This window comes from Balaenoptera musculus, chromosome 6 (assembly GCF_009873245.2).
Source record: "Balaenoptera musculus isolate JJ_BM4_2016_0621 chromosome 6, mBalMus1.pri.v3, whole genome shotgun sequence".
Taxonomy (NCBI): Eukaryota; Metazoa; Chordata; class Mammalia; order Artiodactyla; family Balaenopteridae; genus Balaenoptera; species Balaenoptera musculus.
In genome coordinates this window covers 95728025-95752987 of record NC_045790.1, presented here as the reverse complement: position 1 = coordinate 95752987, position 24963 = coordinate 95728025, and the positions used below count along the sequence as shown (strand labels likewise).

General features: G+C 38.7%; 1 protein-coding gene across 5 annotated transcripts in view; it reads left to right on the top strand.

The window, feature by feature from the left end:
* FKBP15 (FKBP prolyl isomerase family member 15) overlaps positions 1-24963 on the top strand; it is a 56232-nt gene that overhangs the window by 3670 nt on the left and 27599 nt on the right. For 4 of the 5 annotated variants that reach the window (XM_036855131.1, XM_036855133.1, XM_036855129.1 and 1 more), the window contains exons 2-11: positions 4888-5003; positions 9767-9851; positions 10297-10366; positions 13793-13867; positions 14345-14443; positions 15994-16143; positions 17033-17101; positions 18419-18565; positions 21025-21167; positions 21651-21708. In XM_036855131.1, coding sequence (XP_036711026.1) covers positions 4888-5003; positions 9767-9851; positions 10297-10366; positions 13793-13867; positions 14345-14443; positions 15994-16143; positions 17033-17101; positions 18419-18565; positions 21025-21167; positions 21651-21708 — 1012 coding nt within the window. The remainder of the gene's footprint in view (positions 1-4887; positions 5004-9766; positions 9852-10296; positions 10367-13792; positions 13868-14344; positions 14444-15993; positions 16144-17032; positions 17102-18418; positions 18566-21024; positions 21168-21650; positions 21709-24963) is intronic. The other variant, XM_036855134.1, reaches the window with a different exon arrangement.

Below are 24963 nucleotides of genomic sequence, written 5' to 3'. Positions count from 1 at the left end.
AGGCTGAGAGAGGAAAGTTGCTCAAGGTCAAACGGCTAAAAAGTAGAAGAACCTAGATTTGAAATCAGGCAAGCAGATTTCCACCAGACTGCCTGTATGCCTTATTATTATTATAGAAGTAAATGTTTGATAACACGGTTTGGAAAAGAAGTACTTGAACAACCGAAAGAGTCCCCGTTTATTAAAATACACTGATACATCATAAATGCATGTATTACTGTTTTGTTGTTTGGTTTTTTATTTTTGGCTGCGTGGGTCTTCGTTGCTGCACGTGGGCTTTCTCTAGTTGTGGTGAGCAGGGGCTACTCTTCGTTGTGGTGTGCGGGCTTCTCATTGCGGTGGCTTCTCTTGTTGCGGAGCACGGGCTCTAGGCTCGCGGGCTTCAGTAGTTGTGGCATGCGGGCTCCGTAGTTGTGGCTCGCGGGCTCTAGAGCACAGGTTCAGTAGTTGTGGTGCATGGGCTTAGTTGCTCTGCGGCATGTGGGATCTTCCCGGACGAGGGCTTGAACCTGTGTCCCCTGCATTGGCAGGCAGTTTCTTAACCACTGCACCACCAGAGAAGTCCTGTATTACTGGGGTTTTGTTTTGTTTTGTTTTGTTTTAATTTATTTATTTATTTTTGGCTGTGTTGGGTCTTCGTTTCTGTGCGAGGGCTTTCTCTAGTTGTGGCAAGCGGGGGCCACTCTTCATCACGGTGCGCGGGCCTCTCACTGTCGCGACCTCTCCCGTTGCGGAGCACAGGCTCCAGACGTGCAGGCTCAGTAGTTGTGGCTCATGGGCCCATTTGCTCCGCGGCATGTGGGATCTTCCCAGACCAGGGCTCGAACCCGTGTCCCCTGCACTGGCAGGCAGATTCTTAACCACTGCGCCACCAGGGAAGCCCTGTATTACTGTTTTTAATGAGAAAAGAAAAGGAGTATAAAATTAAGGTTAGATAAGATTTTGATAACTAAATGCACAGGCTAACATTTATTTTTTATTTTTAAAATTTTTAAAATTAAACAAATCTTTTTTATTTTTTGGCTGTGTTGGGTCATCGTTGCTGTGCACAGGCTTTCTCTAGTTGCGGCAAGCGGGGACTACTCTTCGTTGCAGTGCACGGGCTTCTCATTGTGGTGCCGTCTCTTGTTGTGGAACACAGGCTTTAGGCATGTGTGCTTCAGTAGTTGCAGGCTCAGTAGTTGCGGCACGCAGGCCCTAGAGCCTGAGGTCTTCAGTAGTTGTGGCGCATGGGCTCAGTAGTTGCAGGGTGCAGGCTCTAGGGCACGCGGGCTTCAGTAGTTCTGGCTCGCGGCCTCTAGAGCGCAGGCTCAGTAGTTGTGGCACACGGGCTCAGTTGCTTCGTGGCATGTGGGATCTTCCTGGACCAGGGATCGAACCCGTGTCCCCTGCATTGGCAGGCAGACTCCCAACCACTGTGCCACCAGGTAAGTCCAACATTTATTTTTTAAATGAGATTAATGCTGGAATGACTCTTCCTATGAATTATAAACTTAGAGACTAAAGTCCAGAGTTAGCAAGCTCATTCTTGCTAACATAGTTAGGGAGATGTGTACATTTGAAAACACTTCAGAAGTGGAAAGTGTAATAATTTACAAAAACCTATGCCCCTAAGACTGTGTAGAGCTCATTTTAAAAAATTAATAGAAAGTAGAATTAATCTGAAAGATAATTAGGTTGACCTGGCTTTTGGATTGATTTTGCAATCATCAATTGGCTGGCCTTTGGGGCATCTGTGGAAACTTAGTTTACCTACAACAGTTTTGTCTTTACATTGAAAAAAACAAAAACAAAACGCACCTGCAAAATTAAAACAGCAAATCCAATACCCATAGTTTACTGAAGCTACCAAGGACATTCTTTCTTATCAATGATTTGTGCATAATCTGTTAATCTTAACTAGGTTCTAAGCTTTGTAAATTTTTCACAAGGTTAAAGGCATTGCTCAAATTCCTAGAATCTTATTCTTTTAGGGAATCTGCTCAGATTGCCCTGAGTAAAAGGAGAACTCTTGGTCTTTTCTAAATTTCATTAGCATTTGTTGATGTCTTATTGTAGGCCAGCACTGCTCTCTACAATTGCAATATCATTTAAACCTCTTAGTCCTTTAAAGTAGGCATTGTTGGCCCCATTTACAGGAAACTCAACACTACCTTGAGAAAACTAGGTAATAGTTTCAAATCATATTAAATTTATTTTGCAGAATGCTAGTATGTATTATACATTAAAATTATCAGGGAAAAAAGACCAAAAAAAGTTGTTGGGATGTTTCAGTATTTAACAGTAACCAATTACCATGTTAGATGATAAAGACTGAATAAGTTTTATTAATCTCTATGGAGTGTAACTCCATATAACAGCTGCTTGTTATATATCTCATGTTATAGTTTGCAATTATATAGTATATACCTAATTCCCTTGTTAGAGTATGTAAGCTACTTGAAAACAGAACCGAGTTTTGCTCACCAATGTATACCCAGCACTTAACACAGTGTCTGATGCATATTTCTTGAATGAATGAAGTATAGAGTTCTGTGGGAGCCCCAAGGAAGATCACCTAACCAAGACTTTGAGATTAAGGGTCAGCTTCCAGGGGAAGAATGTTTCAGTCAGAGACAACAGCATATCCAAAGGCTGGAGATTAGAAAGATCTTGCCTTATATGAGAAATTAAAAGTTTCACAGTGTGACTGTAGCACGCAGTTGGAGATGAGAAGTGGTCAGATAGGAAGCTGGGGAGGTAAGGAGAGTTGCGGTCTTGAAGGGGCTTGTAAAACTGTCTTATGGAGTTTGGACTTTTATCTTGGTAATATTGAGGTGTCATTGAGAGTTTTAAGGAGGAAAGAGACTTGGTCAAATTTGGTTTTGAGAAAGGTCACTGTGGGTGCAGTGGGAAGGATGGATAAGAAGCAGACACGACCAGGGCAGGGAGATGAGACAGGAGGTGGCTGCAGGAATTCAAGCTCTGTAGATGTGATGGTGGTCTGAAGTAGGCAAGTGGCAGTGAGGCTGGGGAGAAGTGAACGAGTTCGAGAAATAGCAAGTAAGATCAAATGGACTTGAGGATTGGTCATGAACACCAGGGGAAAGAAAAGTCAAGATCGATGCCCAGATTTCAGTTTTGGTTGTGGATGTTTCCAGAAAAGGGTTAACATAGTAGACCTGAGACTGTTATCCTTAGAAAGTCTTGCTTACAGGGTTGGCTGGCAGCTGGAAACTCGATTGGTAAACAGTTCCCCACACTACAGCTTTCCACAAATGCTAAGAGCGGCTCACTGTGCCTAAACTGTTTGTATAGACGATATGGTTTATTACTGAATCTTGTCTTCCTTCTGGGAGTCTAGAATTTTGGTACATGTTAGAAGGTTTCTATGTGACTAGCCCACAATCAAAAACCTTGGGCACTGAGTGTCTAGTGAGCTTTCCTGGCAGACCACTCTCACACATGTTGTTACAACTTATTGCTGGAGGAATGTAACATGTCCCGTGTTACTCCACTGGAAGAGGACTCCTGGAATTTTGTTCCTGGTTTCCTCTGGACTTTGCTCCAGTGTGCCTTTTTCCTTTGCTGATTTTGGTGTGTATCATTTCCTTGTAATAGACCTTAGCCCTGAGTATATATATATATTATATATATGTATATTATATATCATGCTATAACTGTATGGTAAGTCCAGTGAGTCCTTCTAGCAAATCACTGAGCCTGGGGGCAGTCTTGAGGATCCTGACACAAAATGTCATTCATCAAGAGAGGGAGCACAAGAGTAAGAACAGGTTTTGCTGGGCAGTGGGCATTGGCAGTGGGCATTGGAAGATATGAGTTCTGGTTTGGACATGTTGCATTTGTGTTCCCTGTGGGATATCTGTGTTGTCTGCACTCAGGAACAAATTCTGGGCTAGGAATACAGATTTGAGCACCATCAGAATTTGGATAGCACTGATATCAAGGTAAATAAATTAGATTGCCAAGGGAGAGAGAGTATGAAATCTTGGGGACATGGATATTTAAAGGTTGGGCAATAGTAGAAGAATCCAAGGAGTTAAATGAGGAGCCAGAGAGATGGAACGACAATAAGAGAGGGATCCCATTAACATTTATTGATGTCTTATTTGGGCTGGTCCCTCCTCCCACCCCTGCAGGTATCCCCACAGAAGTCAGAAGAAGAGTTTGTTTAAAGAAGAACAAGTTAGTTGACAGTGTAAAAAGGCAGCATGAAAGCCAGATAAGATGAGGACCGATAAACTGTTTACTAACAAAGAGGTTGTTGGTGATTTTAGTAAGAGCAGTTTCAGTGGAATAGTTCATAAGATTCATCACAAGGGATGATAAAAGAATGGTTCTGCTGTGAAAGATAAAAGATGAAATCATATATGGGACTATGTTTGATGCAGTAAGTTTGTAATACGGTTTTTTTTTTTAAAGGTGGTGATTTTCTTTCTTTCTTTCTTTCTTTCTTTTTTATTTTTTGAAAGCATGGGGTCCTAACCACTGGACCACCAGGGAATTCCCTGTAATACAGTTTTACTTCAATGTAATAAACTAGTGAAAAATAGGAAACTATGACTTGCTAAAGGCAAGAATGTACAGTTTGAAGAGACCATAGAGAGCACCTGGACTAATCACCTTAATTTACAGATGCAGAAACTGAGGTCCAGAAAGAAGAGATGCCTTGACCAAAGTCCTGTGGATGGGCAAGGTCATTTGATGCTGTTCATATCAGAGATACAATCTTGATTTCAAAGAGACTTAGTTGCCGCTTCTGATATTGAGTGGTGGGATATATAGTCAAGGAGGTATTTGTTTGAGGTTGGAGCATGAGCAGCTTTTATAATGATTCCAGGTTTGAGATATGTCAAATGAAATGTCATTTTCATTTTCTACTAACAGTACCAGATTGGCCTCTCTTTTCGGACTGGATCAGGCAGCTGCTGGCCATGGAAATGAATTCTTCCACTACACAGCCCCAAAGCAGCCTAAGAAAGGCCAGGGGACAGCACCAACAGGTAAGGTAAGAGGTTAGGATTGGCCCCTGACAGGTTAGTTGGAATGATAAACAACCTTCTAAAAGTGACATGCCAGGTCATCCCTCCTTGATCAGTCTGGCCAAGCTCACCACCAGTGAGGTGCATGCTGCTCTGAGCTCTGAGATCCTGAATTCCGGCGGCTAGGTAGTATGCTGTTTTTTGGAAACTGATGGAGGAAGGTCACAGGCAAGCTCTTCTGCCCCATGTGGACACCACTCTCCAAAACTTTGCCCAGGGTGCTCTACATAGGCACCGTCCAATATTTTGGAAAGATGGAGGAGCTGCTTTTCCCATCTTTCACCTGGGTGGGTTAGATGTATGCTGACAGTGAATTTTTCCCAACTAGAGAATGATACTCAATGCTGTATCCCCTGAACATTTCATCAGGATGAACACAAGACATATTGAATGAAAATTTGTTGAACGAAAGGAGAAAAGGGGGGACTAATATTTCTAAAATACCTGCTATGTGTTTGGTCTCAGGTGCTTCACCTAGATTGTCTTATTTAATTCTCACAACAATTCTGTGAAATAGGTGAGACTACCACCATTTTAGAGGCTCAGAGAGGTTTAGGCACATGGTTAAGGTCAGACAGCAGTAAGTGACAGAGTTGAAATTTGAACTCTAATCTGACTCACTCCAAAGCTTGCCTGCCATCCTCTGCACTTTGCTGTCTTTGTGTAAGAATCTGAAGAGGAGTGAGGGACTGATAGAAATAGCCCAGAGCAGAACAGGTGGTAAGGGACATTAAATTAAATATTTGTTGAATGAAGAAGAAAGTATTGAATGTCTTTTACATGCTAGGCGCAATGCCAACACTAAGGATGTTGTTAGGATATTTAGAGTTGAACAGTTGCAACAGATACTGTATGGCCCATAGCCTAAAATATTTACTGTTTGGCCCTTTACATACAGTGTTTGCTGACCCCTGCTCTAAGTCTTACCTGTCACTTTTGGCAGCTTTGCTGTGGATTGCTGGCCCTGTTCTCCAAGCCATAACCTGGCCAGATTTCTAGTAGGCTATGCTTTTATGTTTCCTGTGGCACATCTCTTCTCAGCAGTGTACTTCTAACTCAGTTTAAAGTGGTTGAGTTAATGAATGTGGATACAAACAAACAATCTCAGTCCCCACCCAATGAAGTAACTTGCTTTTTAAAATTAGAAAACAACAACTATGAGTTAATTGTACTTTTAAAGGGGAATTATAGAGGCATTTCAACTTAAAAATTACCTATACTACTGTCTTATGTAGGCATTTACAAATAAAGTAAAAACTTGCAATACAGGAGACGCTCTGTGTTCAAAGAGTATTTATTTAACAAGTCTTTTTGGGGAAGGAGGTGGCTGCAGCATAGTTCTTGAATCTCTTCAGATCTCTAGAAAAACAGAGCAACTGGGCAAACCTTGGATAATATTTCCAATAAAACCAATTGAAAAGGTATCCTCATGAACCCCGCCAATACAAGCAGGTATGGACACAAGGCTTGCATGGTGTCAACATTTGCATGGGAGAAAACAAGAAAGCAATGGGAGAATATTTGAATCTGAGAATGGGCGAACCCAAAGTAGCCAACAGGTGTTCATGGGAAATGTGGCAGGCCAAGCTGGAACTGCAAAGCATTTTGCCCATTTTAGTTATGGGTAAGTACAAGGGGTTGATGATGGTGACTAGAACAGGAGCAGTCTTGCTCCTATGAAGTGTTGAAACTCATCCACTATGGTGACCTTCCAGGAGAGGTCCCCACCCTGAGTAGGACCTGCTGAGAGTGGAATTAAAATGAAGGAGGATCGGGATATTAAAAGTGAAGAAGAAAAGATCCAGATAAAAGTAGCTCTAGAATAGAATCAGGAAATCTCAGGAGGAAGCCCCCTCTTCCCGCTTTTTTGAACTCTGTATGGCAACAGAAGAGTGGGTTCCATGAAGTTAGGAAAGCCACCCTGAGCCATGCCTCTGTCTAAAAGTTCAGAAAAGCAAATTTCACATAAAAGTGAACAATAGAAAAGTATCAGAGTCAAACTCCATGCAAAGTTATTATAAGAGCAAGGAACAGAATAGTATCCCTACAGTGAGAGCTCTACTCTGTGAGAATGTTTCTTACTGAATAGATCAAAACTACAACCACCTATTACCATTAAGAAAATAACATAAGACATGAAATGAGAACATAAGTGAGAATTTTAAAATCTCAGAAGTAAGTGACAGGACTTAGGCAAGAATTAGAGATGTCAGAAAAATTATTTCAGAAATGAAGACTAAACTAGAAGGAACACAAGAATGAATAAACACAACAGATTATGCCTTAAGAGAAATAGAAGGTTAACAGGAGGACATTTTTAAAATAAGAATTAAATTTAAGAGATAAAAAGTTTTGAAAGGAAAGTGACCAATATTGAAGATAGCAAAGAACTTCCAACATGTGGAATATACATATGTATATTCCCTGAAGAATTAAAAAAAAAAAAATGGGGAAAACAGGCACCTAAAACTATAATTCAAGAAAACTTTCCTTGGGAAAAAAAAAAGATTTGAAAACACATATTAAAAGCAGTCCTCATGGGCAGGGAATTCAAGAATCTGTACGGTACTGATTTCCGAGGGGAAGAAATGCTTAACCAATGAGAAGATCACATGATTGTGGCATCTGACTCACTTATCCCTCTAGCAAATCCATGAGCAAGGACGTTAAGTAGGGAGATGAGAGTGTACTGGGAAAAGTTGAACTAACCTGAAGGAGGATGCTAGGCTGACCTTGGGGAGACAGTAATTTTTCTGTGTTTCAGACTTGGCCTGATAACTGAGGCCTTAGTTCCTCCTTTTTTTGGTATTCACTGCTTCTCAGGAGGAAAGTTTTATTGTAGCATTACATCCAACTGGAAAGTACTGATTGAATTTAAAACTATGTTGTAGGTTTTTACAAAAGAATAAGGAAAACAAGAACAACCCAGACTAGGAAAATAAGCCAACAACATAAAATGGGTGATTCATCAAAATAAAACAAAGTAAATGGCCAGTACAAATCTATAGAAAATGTTAAATTTCTCCTTCCCTGTAATCAATAAATGCAAATGAAAACAACAGTGAGGTGGCATTCCCCTTTCCCTAATGCCACCCGTATCCCATTGGTAAAGATTTAGAAAGATTATCTCCTCCTGCTGGCAGGGATGCAAAGCTGGCCTACTCATACTGCTGGTGGGAGTGTAAACTGGTAATGGCATTTCTGAAGGGTATTTGGGCAGGTTGTAACAAAACCTTAAAAATTTTCACACTCTTGCATGCCATAATTCCATTTTTGGGAATTAATTCTAAGAAAGTAATTAGAGGTACATACAAAAATGTGCGTTTTAAGGATGCTCATCATAGTGTTATTTATCATAGAGAAAAATTGGAAACAGCCCAAAGAAATGTCAAACAATAGGAAATTGGATGAATTCTAGTAGAGTCAGCATAGTATTTAACCGTCAAAAAGTGTTTTTAGGACTATTTTGTGTTTCGGAGACTGTTTTGAAAAGTATAAGGAAATGCTTACACTAAGTGAAAAAAGGAGATTGTCAAATCATTAATTTTCTTTAAAAAAGATGAAAAAGCTGGAAAGTTTATGTGTATGGAAAAAGGACTAGGAATAAATACATCATATTATTAATGTTTATTTTTGGGTGGTGAGATTATAGGTCATTTTTTTTATGTGGTTCTGTATTTGCTAAGTTTTCTACAGTTGTACATGTACTCTATAACCAGAAAAAGGTATTTCAATACTGTTAACAAAATTCCACTGAGTATATTTTAAAGATCTTATTGGCTATCTTCAGCGATTCACGAATTGAGCAGCATCCAATCTAGTAGATAGGGGCTCTGACAAAATGAAAGTCTTTTATAGGCAGAAGGGAGCAGGAACCAGGCAGAAGGGGGAGTCTAGTGTAACACTAGGCAAAAAAGTGGGTTGCTTATTGCAAGGTTACTTTCCTTTAGGAGATAGCAGAGGTCTATCAAACAGATTACCTAACTAGTGCTGATGAGATCATTCTGGTTTAAGATTCCATTTCTGGGGGAGCCAGAACTGTAATTATGTTGAATCTCTGTTTGGTGGGGTGGGTCTTATCCTAAGTGACTCCATTTTGGGCCTGTTGTCTTGTTTTTAATAACAACAAAAAGAATCAAACAAGGATACTTTTGAAAATAAGTTCTTGGTTGCTATGGCCATGCCTGTGTTCTCAACAGATTCATGTGGTGAGTGTGAATATGTGATTTACTCTAAATACATTATTTTTAAATGTTAGTGTTACTTTATACCACTGTGAAAGTAAAGTAATGGATGTAATCTGAATATCATAAGTTTTCTACCCCAGAAGTAAGGGAAGGGGAAACAACTTCATTTTTATTTATTATAGCTGTCAGAATATTGGAAGGAGAAAAGGAAGATGGAATGTGACCTTGCTTTCTAGACAGTGCTTCTCTTCCAGCCCAAAGACTTGTTTGGAGTGGAGCCAGAATCCTGGGTTCTAGTCCTAGGCTTGCTACTGTCATTGTGCAAGGCACTTGGGGGCTTAGAGCCTCAGTTTCCTCATCCCCAGACATGGCCATAGGGCCATTTTGTGGATCACATGAGGACAATGGTCATGAAAGCATTGTAACACTAACTGCAAGGCTAAAGAAGAATTTTGAAGCTGCTTTAATGGTTAAAAATCAGTTTCAAGCAAGAAATGAATGACAACTTTGTTTTCTGCTTCATCTCTTCGTCTTCAGGAAATCAGGCGACACCAAAAACAGCACCCGCCACAGCAGGCACTTCCACAGTATTGGTTGCAACAGCAGTCCATGCATATCGCTAGTAAGTAGCGGAGAAGGAACACTTTATAAAGTTGGTGGGTGTGTGGGTTAAGCTCCTGCTTTTTGCAGTAAGCCTTTCGGTTCATTGCAAAATGGCTACTCAGTCCTGCCATAGACAAAGTATCAGTAAGCTTTTTAATGTTTCATTTGGAGAATTTTGCACACAAAACTTTGAAGAGCCATTATCTTGTGCTTTCTCTAGGAACTGCTTATACCCTCAACAACTGCCTTTTTAAGCACTCAAAGAAAGCCACTCCACTGAGATACATGAATAGTAGATGTTGAAAGAGTAAAGAAGTTGTATATGAGCTTTAAATTATAAACTGCTCACCTCTGTCCCTTTCTAGAGGCTGAATGACTGGATTCCCCACTTTATATGGCAGAAAAGAAAGCTGGTTCTACTTAGTTGAAGGAAGTATTAATACCTGTTTTTCTTGCTTCTATAGCACAAATGGTCAATATGTAAAGCAGGGCAAATTTGGTGCTGCAGTCCTGGGAAATCACACAGCCAGAGAGGTAAGATTGCCTCCTTGTCTTATGTATATTCAGGTGTCCCAAATCATATCAGTGAGCTGGTTTTTATCGGGACTTGTCTGATATCTTACATATCAGAGGATTAGATTGATTGTTTGTACTGAATGTGAATTTTTAATGTTAGGTATATAATAACATTTATAGTCACATTTTGCTTACTGTTTTGCATTAAAACAAATTCAACCGCTCAAAATCATTAAGTTTGACCTTTGTGAAATGGATCTAGCTTAAGAATTTGGAGAGTTTCAGAGTAAACCATTTACCGAGGACATCCTTTTTTTAGGTAGTGAACATTTAGTGTACCACTTAGAGCATGACCACCGTTCATCCTTTGAAAGTTTGATGAGTTGGGTAGTCGATCACACAGCAAAATATTGGTTTGAGTCAAAAAGATGTGGATAGAAGTGTGGAGACTGATTTCCTTGTGTGGGTTGTGTCTAGCTTCAAATTCTGCTCCAGAAGGTTTTCAACATTGTTGAAATACGCATAAGAAATAATAAAGGGCTTCCCTGGTGGCCCAGTGGTTAAGAATCTGCCTGCCAATGCAGGAGACATGGGTTCGAGCCCCGGTCCGGGAAGATCCCACATGCCGTGGAGCAACTAAGCCCATGCGCCGCAACTACTGAGCCCGCGCTCTAGAGCCCACAAGCCACAACTACTGAAGCTCGCACGCCTAGAGCCTGTGCTCCGCAACAAGAGAAGCCACTGCAATGAGAAGCCCTTGCACTGCAACAAAGAGTAGCCCCCACTCGCCGCAACTAGAGAAAGCCCGTGCATAGCAATGAAGACCCAACGCAGCCAAAAAGTAAACAAACAAACAAACAAATAAATAAAATAAATCTATTAAAAAAAAAATAATAGAATTTCAGAAGTCCAGGTAACATGGAGTCCATGCACCTCAGAGACTCTGAGACACTGAGACAGAAGATGACCTGTTCAGGGTAACTAACATAATGGACAACACTCATTTGTATTAAAAACAAACGAACAAAAAGCTTAATTTTGGAAATTTGGAAACACCTATAAAAATAGTGGGTCTAGAATAACAAACACCCAGATACCCATTACCAGACTCTAGCAGTTATTAATCTTGTTTCATCTCAACTGCAGCCTGTTTTTCTTCTTCCCCTGCTCAGATTATTTTGAATAAATCTCCAGCATACAGTTTTAGCTATAAATATTTTAGTATGTATCTCTACAAGGTAAGGATTTTTAAAAACACAACCATTACGCCATTATCGCACCTGAACAAAACCTACAATAATTCTTTGATCTCATTCACTACCAGTTAGCATTCAAATTTCCCTGATTATCTCTCCCTTTTTTTTTAAAACAGTTTGTTTTAATCTAATAAGGTCCATGCATTGTAGTTGGTTACTATGTTCCTTAAATCTCTTTCATTCTCCCATTGGGAGGTAAATAATGTCTGATTGTCTCTCATTTTGTTATGTTAGCAGCCATTGTTGATTATTATCTAGATCTATTAATTCATTAATAGATGAATTAATTGCCATTGGATTTCAAAAATCTGGTATTGGGACTTCATCACCCTTCACCTCCAGATAGGATGTAGCTTTTTGTGGCAGGCAACATTCCTACTGTGACAATTATAAAAAGACAGATAAATTGCAAAAATTATATTTTAAAATTCATTAGAGAGCTATGGAAATTATGAGGACTAGATGAACTAAAATTTTGAGAGGAAAGAGCCAATGAGCTGAGTGTTTCCTTCCCTTGGGACCTTTGCTGATGCTAAGGAGCAGACTAAACATCAGGTATGTCCCAAACAGAGAGAGAGAACTGGGGGAAAGAGACATTGGTAAAAACTAGAGGAGCTCCAAACACAAGATCCGTTTTTCCCCATGGGACATTTAATGAGTTTGGGGGTGGTGTGGAAGTCCAAGGGCTGTGCCAGAAAGGCAGAGGGAAACTTCTGCAATCTTGTGGGGCATAGGAGATAAAATCCTACTGTAGGGTGGGAAAGCAACAACCTTCCTCTCAATACATTTGCTAGATTTTGAACTTCATGGGGAGGAGGCTAAAGAATCTCAGCTCAGAATCTCTGATGGGCAGAAAAGTCAAGACTGAGGAGTCAGAGACCTTTCAGACTCTTAATCAAAAGCCTACGAAGATAGTGCTCGAGAGTAGGGACAACCAGAAATGGACCAACTCTTAATAAATCTGTGATCCTTTCCTGACCAGCTCAGTCTATAAGATTAGCTCCTCACTCTATCTGCTTCACATAGGGTAAAGAGAGTCCTTTCTGGTGCAGGATTGTATATGAGCCCCCATAGTCAGTCCCTCCCTCCCTTCTGGGGTTGAATTTTAATTTCTGTGTGTGTGTGTGTGTATGTGTGTGTATAGTAAATATATAGGAGACATAAAATGTGCCATTTTAACCATTTTTAAGTGTACAGTTCAGTTGCATAAATTACGTTCACAGTATTGAGCAACCATCACCACTATTTCCACTTTTTTGTCACCCCCAAACAGAAAATCTGTAATCATGAAGCAATAACTCCCCATCCCCCTTCCCTTATTCTCTGGTAACCTCTAATCTACTTTCTATCTCTATGAATTTGCCTACCCCAGGTATTTCATATAAGTGGAATCATACAATGTTTGTCTGGCTTATTTCACTTAGCAGAGTGTTTTCTCAAGATTCATCCATGTTGTAGCATGTATCAGAACTTCATTATTTTTTTATGGCTGAATAATATTCTATTGTATGTATATAACACATTTAATTTATCCATTCATCATTTGATGGACACTTGGTTGTTTCCACTTTTTGACTATTGTGAATAACAGGCAGTGAACATTGATGTATAAGTGTATGTTTGAGTCCCTGTTTTCAGTTCTTTGGCGTGTATACTAGGAGTGAAATTGCTTTGTCATATGGTAATTCCTTGTTTAGCTTTTTGAGGAACCGCCAGACTGTTTCTACAGCATCCATACTGTTTTACATTCCCACAAGCAATATATGAGGGTTCCAGTTTCTCTACTACCCTGCCAACACTTTATTATTTTTCCTTTTTTTTTATAGCCATTCTAATAAGTGTGAAGTGGTACCTTATAGTGGTTTTAATTTGCATTACCCTAATGCCTAATGATGTTGAACATCTTTTCATGTACCTGTTGGCCATTTGTATATCTCATAGTCACCCCTCATACAAATAAAAACACCAACAAAATAAAGACATAGATAATTATAGTTAAAGAGTAGGGTCAAAATGAGAAGAGATTAAAGTGGATGGTGAGAAGATGTAATTTAAACTCTAAGCTTTAAGGGATGAACTGAGTTTTGACCTGTATGAAGCATGACTCCTGACATCTTACTGCTGATTTTGTATTGCCTTTTAATTTCTGTTCTCTCTTTTTTTCCTGCCCATCTTTGCTTGAGTACAGTATAGGATTCTTCTTTACATCAGTCAGCAACAGCCAGTTACTGTTGCCAGGATTCATCTGAACTTTGAGCTAATGGTAAGGCTTCCTGTATTGGAATCATCAATCCTTTGGGATTGGTTTTTAGGAGAGATTGATCTGTGCATACCTGGTGGGAATTAGATCCACTACTTCCGCTCTGGAGAGCAGAGTGGATAGCTTTTTTTTTTTTTTCTTTTTTGGGCTGTGCCTTGTGGCTTGCGGGGATCTTAGCTCCCCGACCAGGGATTAAACCCGGGGCCCCAGCAGTGAGAGCACCAAGTCCTAACCACTGAACTGCCAGGGAATTCCCCAGAGTGGATATCTTAACAGAACCTCTTGGAAAGGTCTCTTGGCTGCCTTCTGGGAATGTGGACTAAGGGGTGATTGGTGGAGGGTGGGAGGGAAGAAGAAAGTTCCCTGATAGCTCTCTTTGGGTCCACCTGAGTCAAGGCCCTTCTACATGAGCTTAGGCAGCCAGATTTATCTGCTATGCTGCCTGCAGTTGAGTTATCCCAACATTTCTCCTTTCCCCAGGTTCGGCCCAGTAACTATAGCACCTTTTATGATGATCAGAGACAAAACTGGTCCATCATGTTTGAGTCTGAAAAGGCTGCTGTGGAGTTCAATAAACAGGTAATATCTATATATTTTTTAGTGACAAGCATAAAAAAACCCGCTAAATTCATCAGTTGAGCTTACTGTATTTTAGGGAAATAATAAGAATACTTATTGAAATTGCTTGAAAATGAGACTTTAAGGAGAAAAAAAAAGGCTAAATGTAAACTTACATCTTTAAAACACTTTCCACTTCATAAATTATCTTAAGGAATAAACACAACTATCTTTTTAAAATAGTGGTTTAAGAGAATTTTTTAAAGTTATTTCATGGTCATTATAGAAAATTTAGAAAAGCATTTTTTAAAAAAAATCATTCATAATCTTACTACCCAAAGTAATCACTGTTAATACGTTATGTTTCTTTTTTTTTCTACTCATAAGTTACATAAGTAGTTATAGTCCTTTAAGAGTTCTTGCATATTTTATTTAATGATGTAAAATGCATCTTTCCCCACCTCATGAAAAATTATTTAGAAACATTTTTGAAAGCTGCATAACATGAATGTTCCTTGATTTATTTAATCATTCCCTTACTTTTAGGCAGTTAGATTATTTTCAGTCTCTGAGATAAATGATACTGTAGTGAGCATCTTTGTGTACAAATCTGTCTTTTTTTTCCCCTCTGATTATTTCCTTAGGCTAGAAGAAGTGAAAGATTGAATCAAAGAGGTCATATATTTTTAGGTTCTGTATACACTTTGGCACACTGCTTTTCAGAGAGATTGTATTATTTTACATCCCTGTCAGTTCTCTCTCTATGCCTTTGCCAACATTTAGAATTACTATCTTTTTTCCTTCTTAGTCTTATTTGCTTGATAAAAAATGACTTCTCATTGTTTTAGTTAGCATTTATGTGATTGCAATAATGAAACTTTTTTAAAGAAAATGAGTAGCAAGTTTCTAAGGTATACTATGTTTAAACATTGACTATAGAAAAATTATTCATAAAGATGTATCTGACTTCCTTGCCTAGGATCTGTGCTAAGATAATATGGGTAAATCTGTAGGTGGTAGAGATATGGATTCTGGGAATACAGCATGGGTTTGTAAAGGGCCTTTATTTTATTGTCTTTAGAAATGCATTTTGAAATTTTTTAGAGGCTCCCCTAGCTTTCACAGGTTCCCAAACACTGAAGCAGTAAATCAGTATAGTAATGATAGCTAATGCTTATTGTGTACTTACTGTTATTTGCCAGGCACTGTGCCAAGTACTCTACTTGTATTAGCTCAGTCTTCATAACTACCCTAGGAAATATGCAAAGCTTTTATCTCCATCTTACAAAAAACCTCTGAAATAAGGTTCACAGGAGTTAAGTTATTTGGCTGAGGTCACAAGTTAATAAGTGGCAGTGCCCAGATCTGTACCCAGACAGTCTGACTCCAAAACCATACTTCTTAGGCACTTTAATTCCTGGCAAGATTACTGACTTTGGAATGGTTTACTTCTAAACATGTAATCTGTTTTGCTAGTGGGTACCACTGTTTGGAAAAGAACATTAGCAATAACTGAGTGAGTGCTTACTGAGCTTAAAGTAAGTTTATGCTGCTTTGATTTCATCGCACAGGTATGCATCGCCAAGTGCAACAGCACCTCTTCCCTGGATTCAGTGCTGTCACAGGATCTTATTGTAGTAGAAGGCCCTGCTGTAGAAGTTGGTGATTCTTTGGAATTGGCCTATACCAGCTGGCTCTTTCAGAATCACGGACTGGGCCAGGTAAGAAAATGTACCCTGCAAGTTCTTTTGTAATTTAAATAGCATGAGAGCTATTCAAATATAAGGTATTATTACTATGAATTGCTGCTTTTGGCAAATAGAAATCTTTTAGGAGCCCTGCTTTAGTCTCTACAACTGCTTTTGGGGCATAGCCATGAAATGCTAATGTATAAAATCTGCTCAGTGCCACTATGTCTCTTCTACTTAGAGAAAGGAAACCAGTTTTGCAAGTATCATTTTTGGTAATTGTTCATATGTATGTCTCTTCCTATACCAGTTTTAAACTTGAATATATTCTTATGAGATTAGGTCTTAAAACTTTTTAGACTTTCCTCACAATTGTTTGTCCGTTTTTCTCATACTAGATACTGTGAATAGATTGGGCTTGTTTTGTTTTTATATTATTAAGCCCTCAAAAGTAGTGTGGTTTGATAGAAAGAGCTTTCGACTATGAGTCCAAAAAATGTGGATTCAGGTCCCAATTTTATCCTAACTTGACCTTCTCGAGTCATTTAAGCTCTTAATTTTTTTTTCCTGTGAATGGAGCTTAGTGGTGCTTACACTGCTTTCTTGGCAGGATGGCTGTTGGCATCAAATGAGATAATTTATTTGAAAATTCTTTATAGATGAAAATATTTTTAAACACTTGGTAGGAGAAGTTTATTTTTTTCTAAACCTGGAAAATCCTTGCCTCAGAGATATTCAGTGTGATAACACCTTTAACCATGATGTGGTCTCTTCTTTTCAGGTCTTTTAAGAAGTATTTTTCCAGTCTATTTGACATTACCTATTTCAGAAGTACTGTGCTGGTGTGTATTAAGTTGAATATCATAATGATTATTATTATTTTTGAAATTGGCTAATCTTGTTTATTTTGATCAACTTTCAGGTTTTTGACTCCACTGCTAACAAAGATAAGCTGCTTCGCCTGAAATTAGGATCAGGAAAAGTCATCAAGGTAAAGGCTTAACTGTGTTCTTATTATATATGGGTTTATCAGTTGCAGTGGGCTTAATTTAGAGTGAATTTTGTAAAATTTCTAACCTGGGTATATTTTTGGAGAATCTGGAAAGGCTTGGTTAAAAAAATAGGAAGAGAAAAATGTGCTACGTAACCTACATTTGGGAAATTTTTATCTGTGGGACAATATATTGAAGAAGGGTACATTTCTTTTCTCTAGTCCCTACATTTTATTTTTCATCCTGTGGTTCTGAGGGAACTATTAAATTCTTCTTATCGCCTAATTGAGAAAGAGGTGAAACTGTTTCTTCGAGAAGTGTATCGTAATGGGTGATTCTGATCTGTCTGGAATGCTTTAAATCATGGTGGGAAGCAAGTACAACATAGCAGGAGGAACACTGGGATTGGAGTCTGAGGACCTGGGCTCATGTTGTGAATTTCTTCGTCAGCAAGTGTGGAAGTATTTTATAAAGTAAAGAGTATTTTAGGGACTTCCCTGGTGGTCCAGTGGTCAAGACTCCACACTCCCAATGCAGGGGCCCTGGGTTCAATCCCTGGTCAGGGAACTAGATCCCACATGCTGCAACTAAGAGCCTGCATGCCGCAACTAAAGATCCAGCACGTGGAAGCAAAGATCCCATGTGCTGCAATTACGACCTGGCGCAGCCAAATAAATAAATATTAAAGAAAAAAAGAGTATTTTACACGTGTGGGGTATCATTGTGTCAGGACATACTGATGCATTGTGAAGTACTCATTTATGCATGTGGCAGAATGGTTTTCTCCATAGCTTTGTTTATGACTCCTTTTCCCAGAATCCTTTGGAAACTTTTTCCTGTAGATCATAGCAGTTGGGACGTGACCCTTAAAGTTAGACTCATCTAGTGTTGAAATCTTGGCTTAACAATTTACTAACTGATCTTGGGCTAATTACTTAACCTCCTTAAGCCTCAATTTTCTCTTCTGTAAAATGGAGATATTGCTACTAACCTTATGAAGTTATTTTAGAGATTAAACAACATAATGGAAGTAAAGCACTTAGCAAAGTACTTAGAAAAATGTGTTTAATAAGTGATAGCTTTTATTTCTATTTTAATGCCATTCTTCTGTTCCAATTTCTCTTATCATCTAAGGTAAGTGTATTTCATACAGCCCCAGATATGCTGGCTTTTACAAATGAATTGAGAAGCAGTATTCTAGATGTTCTTATAACCAGTAGGGAGGGGGGAATATAAACCCGATGATCCTGTACTTTGTTTTGTCTTATGAAAAGGTTTGTATCTGATGAGCTTTTCCTCTTCTCTGATTACTAAAGAGCTGGGAGGATGGAATGGTGGGCATGAAAAAAGGAGGGAAGCGGTTGCTTATCATCCCTCCAGCCTGCGCTGCTGGCTCTGAAGGGGTAATAGGATGGACTCCATCAACAGACTCGATCCTGGTGTTCGAGGTGGAGATTAGGCGGGTGAGTGAAATTGTGCTGTGTTGTGTTTGATGAGTCCTCTTTGCTAGTTAAGTAAAATGAATAAATAAATGTGTCGGAAAAGATTCTGAAGATATCTTTTTTTTTTTTTAAGTAGAAATGGTATAGTTGGAAAGAACAACAGCTTTGGAATCTAAAGGCCAAGGTTTATGTCCTTCTTGGCTCTGTAGTCATAGTCACTTCTCTACACTAACCTTCTTCTTATTTTATCTGTAAAATAGTGATTCCTGCCCAATGTTCACACCTTTTGATTTAGTAATGCTTTGGCTACAAGTGTATGCTATCAATATGTTTACATAAGAGTGCAAAGATACCTGTATATAGATAGATAAATAGAGATAGATACATAGTTTCCTCCCTCTGCCACGTTGTTTGTGATAGTAAAAAACTGGAAACAGCTTAAGTGTCTATTATTATGAGACTGGTTAAATTATGGTTCTTCATAGAGTGGACTTCTATGTAGTTCTTAAAGAATATCCAAAATCTATTTTTAAGTGAAAGAAGCAAGTTGCTAAACAGTATGGGGGGACTTCCCTGGTGGTCCAGTGGTAAAGAATCCGCCTTACAATGCAGGGGACGCGGGTTTGATCCCTGGTCAGGGAACTAAGATCCCACATGCCGGGGAACTAAGCCCGTGTGCCATGACTACTGAGCTCCCGTGCCACGAGAGAGCCCGTGTGCCGCAAACTACAGAGCCCACGCACCCTGGAACCCGCACTCCACAACTAGAGAAAACCCACACGCCAAGACTAGGGAGAAGACTGCGCACACAACAAAGAGGCTGCGCCCCGCAGCGAAAGATCCCGCATGCCTCAATGAAGATACTGCATGCCACAACTAAGACCCGATGTAGCCAAAAATAAATTAAAACAAACAAACAAAAAACAGTATGGGTAGTATGATCTTGTGTTTGTGTGTGTGTGTGTGTATACAAATGAATATATGTATATGCCTATACATATAAAATTCTGGAGGCATTAAAAGAAATGAAATGATTTTCTCTGGAGAATGGAAATGGAGTTCAGAAACTTCTACTTTTTTACATTCTATCCTTTGTACCATTTAAAAATTTTATCAAGAATAATTTCTATAATAAAGTTTGTAACAAATTGCGGTTAATTAATGTTCCCCCTCCCCCCCAACCAAAAAAAAAAGACTCTTTGCTTTATACTGTGATTATTAGGTCTGAATGTGATAATGTTTGTGACTATAAAGTACAATGCAAATAAATATTATGACCATCCTCATTGTGGTGATTATTCCTGCTGCAACAGAGGATATGCATTTTTTATCAATGACTCTTTCCTAATTGGACACCCTTATCTCTGGTCGGCATTCCAGCCCTCTTTGACTGACTTGCTTCCAGCTGCCTTTTTCACAGCTTTTATATTCTTTCTCAATTTTCCTTTGAGTTTGAGGAAGTCAAGGGTGGTAATAGATAACAAACCATTTTGAATCCATTAAGACTGACATTTTGTAAACATAAGAAAAAAATACCCTATTTTACCAATAATCAAAGAATTACAAATTGATTATTAAACTGACAAGGCTGGGGGAGTTCCCTGCTGGCCTAGTGGTTAGGATTCTGGCTTTCACTGCCGTGGCTCTGGTCGGGGAACAGAGATCCCGCAAGCCGTGAGACGTGGCCAAAAAAAAAAAAAAACTGACAAGGCTGATACAGAACAATAATACCCAATGTGACAAGAGTGTTAAGAAAGATTTATATACTACTTACGGAGTATAAAGTAGTTCACCCTTTACGGTGTGAAATTTAATGGTATATATCAAAAGTTTTAAAAATAAGCATACCTTTTATCTAACAGTTTCACTTCTGGGAATTTGTATTTTGGAAATGATTATGTGTGAAGAGAGATAAAGCTATTCTTAGAAGTATTGTTTGTATAGAAAAAATTAGAAATAAATTGAATATCCAACAACTAGGAATTGGTGAAATATATTTTATGATAACATAGATATTTGTGACTTGTGTTCCCAAAATCCTTTGGAGACTTTTTCCTGTAGATGATAGCAGTTAAGGGCATGACCCTTAGACATACTCTTCAGTAGTTAAAAAGGATGTTGTCGATTAATAATTTAGTTAATGTGGAAATATTTTAATATATCAGTGAGTGAGCAAAGCAGGGTACAAAACAGTATGGCCCCATTGTTATAAAACACACACTTACACACACACACAGATAATATAAGTGCGAAATATTACATCCAAGATTCTAACAACGTTATTGCTTAGTGGTTGAATTGCAGGTGATTGTTACCTTTTTTTTCTCTTTTGGCTTATCTACATTTTCTGATTTGCCTACAGTGAATAGGTAATGACGTGTATAATGAAGAATAAGTAAAATGAAAGGAGAATGGAGGGGGAAGCATGCCTTTTTTTGTGGTCTATTAACCTGTTCCGTCTGTGGTTGATCTTTCCCTAGGTCAAATTTGCTAGAGATTCCGGCTCTGATGGGCACAGTGTTAGTTCCCGGGATTCTGCAGCCGCTTCACCCATACCTGGTGCTGACAACCTCTCTGCTGATCCTGTTGTGTCACCGTCCACATCTGTTCCTTTCAAATCAGGGTAAGATACTGGAGTTGTATAAAGCTCTTTTATTGTCCATGTAAATGATTCTTAGAGGGGTTCAGAAATAGGGGTATAGTTGAAAACTAAAATAATTTTAAATAATTGGGAAAAAATGGGATGAGGGAAATGGGGAAAGTAATTGCATCAGATTTTCTGACAAAGGATTAATATTCATAGTGTATAAAAGCACTAACTTAGATATAAAAGAATACCTGCCAAACTCTGGAAGAAAATCGGGCAGAAGGCATAAACACAAAATATATATCCAAGGAAAGAAATGTAAATAATAAGCATTTGAATGGAAAATTGTCCATCTTCACTAGCTTTCAGAAATTATACAAACTAAAGAAGAGTTAAAACTCTGTTTTACAGCAATTAAATTGGCAAACATTTTAAAGAACAATTTGTTTATACAGTATAATCTAGACTCGTGATTATGGATTTTGTTTTTATCTCAGGATATGTCTTATTTGCTTTCAGGGAGTCAGTTCTTCGTTCCAAATCTAACTCCCTCAGTGAACAGCTTACAGTAAATACAGTGAGTATATAAGTCTATCTCCTCATCCCCAGTTGGCTAGAAGGGTTTCATGTGCCTAGGGTATAGTAGGTTAGAGAAAAAAAAATGTTGATTTAGGCTAGAAATCAGTGGTTACTTTATTCATTTTCCCTTACTTGAGAGTCAGTATAAATTAGCTTGGGCTTCTGCATCGACAGACTTGGATTCAAATCTTTATACTTATAAGCATGTGGCTTTGAGGAAATTATCTGACTTCTCTGGTCTTCAGCTTCTTCATATGTCCACCCTCGCCTCTCTTATTCAACATAGTTTTGGAAGTCCTAGCCACGGCAATCAGAGAAGAAAAAGAAATAAAAGGAATACAAACTGGAAAAGAAGTAAAACTGTCACTGTTTGCAGATGACATGATACTATACATAGAAAATCCTAAAGATGCCACCAGAAAACTACTAGAACTAATCAATGAATTTGGTAAGGTTGCAGGATACAAAATTAATGCACAGAAACCTCTGGCATTCTTATACACCAACAACAAAAAATCAGAAAGAGAAATTAAGGAAACACTCCCATTTACCATTGCAACAAAAAGAATAAAATACCTAGGAATAAACCTGCCTAAGGAGGCAAAAGACTTGTACTCAGAAAACTATAAAACACTGTTGAAAGAAATCAAAGATGACATAAACAGATGGAGAAATATACCATGTTCTTGGATTGGAAGAATCAATATTGTGAAAATGACTATACTACCCAAAGCAATATATAGATTCAATGCAATCCATGTCAAACTACCAATGGCATTCTTCACAGAATTAGAACAAAAAATTTTACAATTCATATGGAAACACAAAAGACCCCGAATAGCCAAAGCAATCTTGAGAAAGAAAAACGGAGTTGGAGGAATCAGGTTCCCTAACTTCAAACTATACTACAAAGCTACAGTAATCAAGACAGTATGGTACTGGCATGAAAACAGAAATATAGATCAGTGGTACAGGATAGAATGCCCAGAGATAAACCCATGCACATATGGTCACCTAATTTACAACAAAGGAGGCAAGAACATACAATGGAGAAAAGACAGCCTCTTTTTTTTTTTTTTAATTTTTTTTTTTAATTTTTAAATTAATTAATTAATTAATTTATGGCTGTGTTGGGTCTTCGTTTCTGTGCGAGGGCTTTTTCTAGTTGCGGCGAGCGGGGGCCACTCTTCATCGCGGTGCGCGGGCCTCTCACTATCGCGGCCTCTCTTGTTGCGGAGCACAGGCTCCAGACGCGCAGGCTCAGTAATTGTGGCTCACGGGCCCAGTTGCTCCGTGGCATGTGGGGTCTTCCCGGACCAGGGCTCGAACCCGTGTCCCCTGCATTGGCAGGCAGATTCTCAACCACTGCGCCACCAGGGAAGCCCAAGACAGCCTCTTCAATAAGTGGTGCTGGGAAAACTGGACAGCTACATGTAAAAGAATGAAATTAGAACACTACGTAACACCATACACAATCCAATTAAAAAATGGACAGAAGACCTAAATAGACATTTCACCAAGGAATACATACAGATGGGCAAGAGGCACATTAAAAGATGCTCAACATCACTAATTATTAGAGAAATGCAAATCAGAACTACAATGAGGTATCACCTCACGCCGGTCAGAATGGCCATTATCAAAAAAATCTAGAAACAATAAATGCTGGAAAGGGTGTGGTGAAAAGGGAACCCTCCTGCACTGTTGGTGGGAATCTAAATTGATACAACCACTATGGAAAACAGTATGGAGGTTCCTTAAAAAACTAAAAATAGAACTACCATATGACCCAGCAATCCCACTACTGGGCATATACCCTGAGAAAACCATAATTCAAAAAGAGTCATGTACCACAGTGTTCATTGCAGCTCTATTTACAATAGCCAGGACATGGAAGCAACCTAAGTGTCCGTCAACAGATGAATGGATAAAGAAGATATGGCACATATATACAATGGAATATTACTCAGCCATAAAAAAAGAAACTGAATTATTTGTAGTGAGGTGGATGGACCTAGAGTCTGTTATACATAGTGAAGTAAGTCAGAAAGAGAAAAACAGATACCATATGCTAACGCATATACATGGAATCTAAAAAAAAAAAATGGTACTGATGAACCTAGTTGCAGGGCAGGAATAAAAATGTAGACATAGAGAATGGACTTGAGGACACGGGGTGGGATGGGAAAGCTGGGGCAAAGTGAGAGTAGCATCAGCATATATACACTACCAAATGTAAAATAATTAGCTAGTGGGAAGCAGAAGCATAGCACAGGGAGATCAGCTCGGTGCTTTGCCATGACCTAGAGGGGTGGGATAGGGAGGATGGGAGGGAGTCTCGAGGGAGGGGATATGGGGACATATGTATGCATATGGCTGATTCACTTTGGTGTACAACAGAAAGTAACACAGTATTGTGAAGCAATTATACTCTAATAAAGATCTATTAAAAAAATAAATTAAAAAAAAAATGGAAATAATTCTCACAGCCCCTCTAAGTGTTCTTGTGATACGTTTATAAAGCACTAAGCTCAAAGCCTACATAGAGCTTGTCTTCAGTAATCTCTCGAGATTTTTATGAGGTTTAAATGAAATGATGCCTATAGAGTTTTTAGTATTGTGTCTGGCATATTGTAAGAGCTCAATTAACATTAGCTCCGTTATCATAATTACTGCTAATGCTACATATCTTCATACTTTCATTCTCTCAGAGGAATTCTACACTAATTCACCAATTAGTTGACTTCTATCAGGTTTCTGGGCCTCTGTGTTTCCCCAACTGTAACATGAGAAGACTAGCATACTGTTGTGGTAAAGTTTGGATTTGAAGACCTTTAGGAGGATGTACACTGTGTTTGCTGCTGCTCTGCCTGGTCCGTGAAGGCATCTGAGTTTGCTACATGTGGATGAGATGATAGCTGAAGTGCTTCAAGTTCTAAAGCTCTGTGGCTTTCACCTGCCACATTGGGAAACAGGATAATTGTATGGAGTGAAATTGATGATTAATTTCTCTCCAACACTAGTTTACTTGCTTATATTCAGTCCAAAGCAGGAATTAATTAAGCAAATAATTAATCTGATATGTGTAAAAAGTGATCTAAACCCAGAAGGTTAAGCCAGAGAATCAAGAAAATTGAAAAACAGTTTATAATCTCAGATCTTTGAATAGCCACAACAATTGTTCAGTATTAGTTCTTTTGTAGTCTCGAGACACAGCTACTTTTGTCACCTATTTCTAAGCTTCAGTAACTTT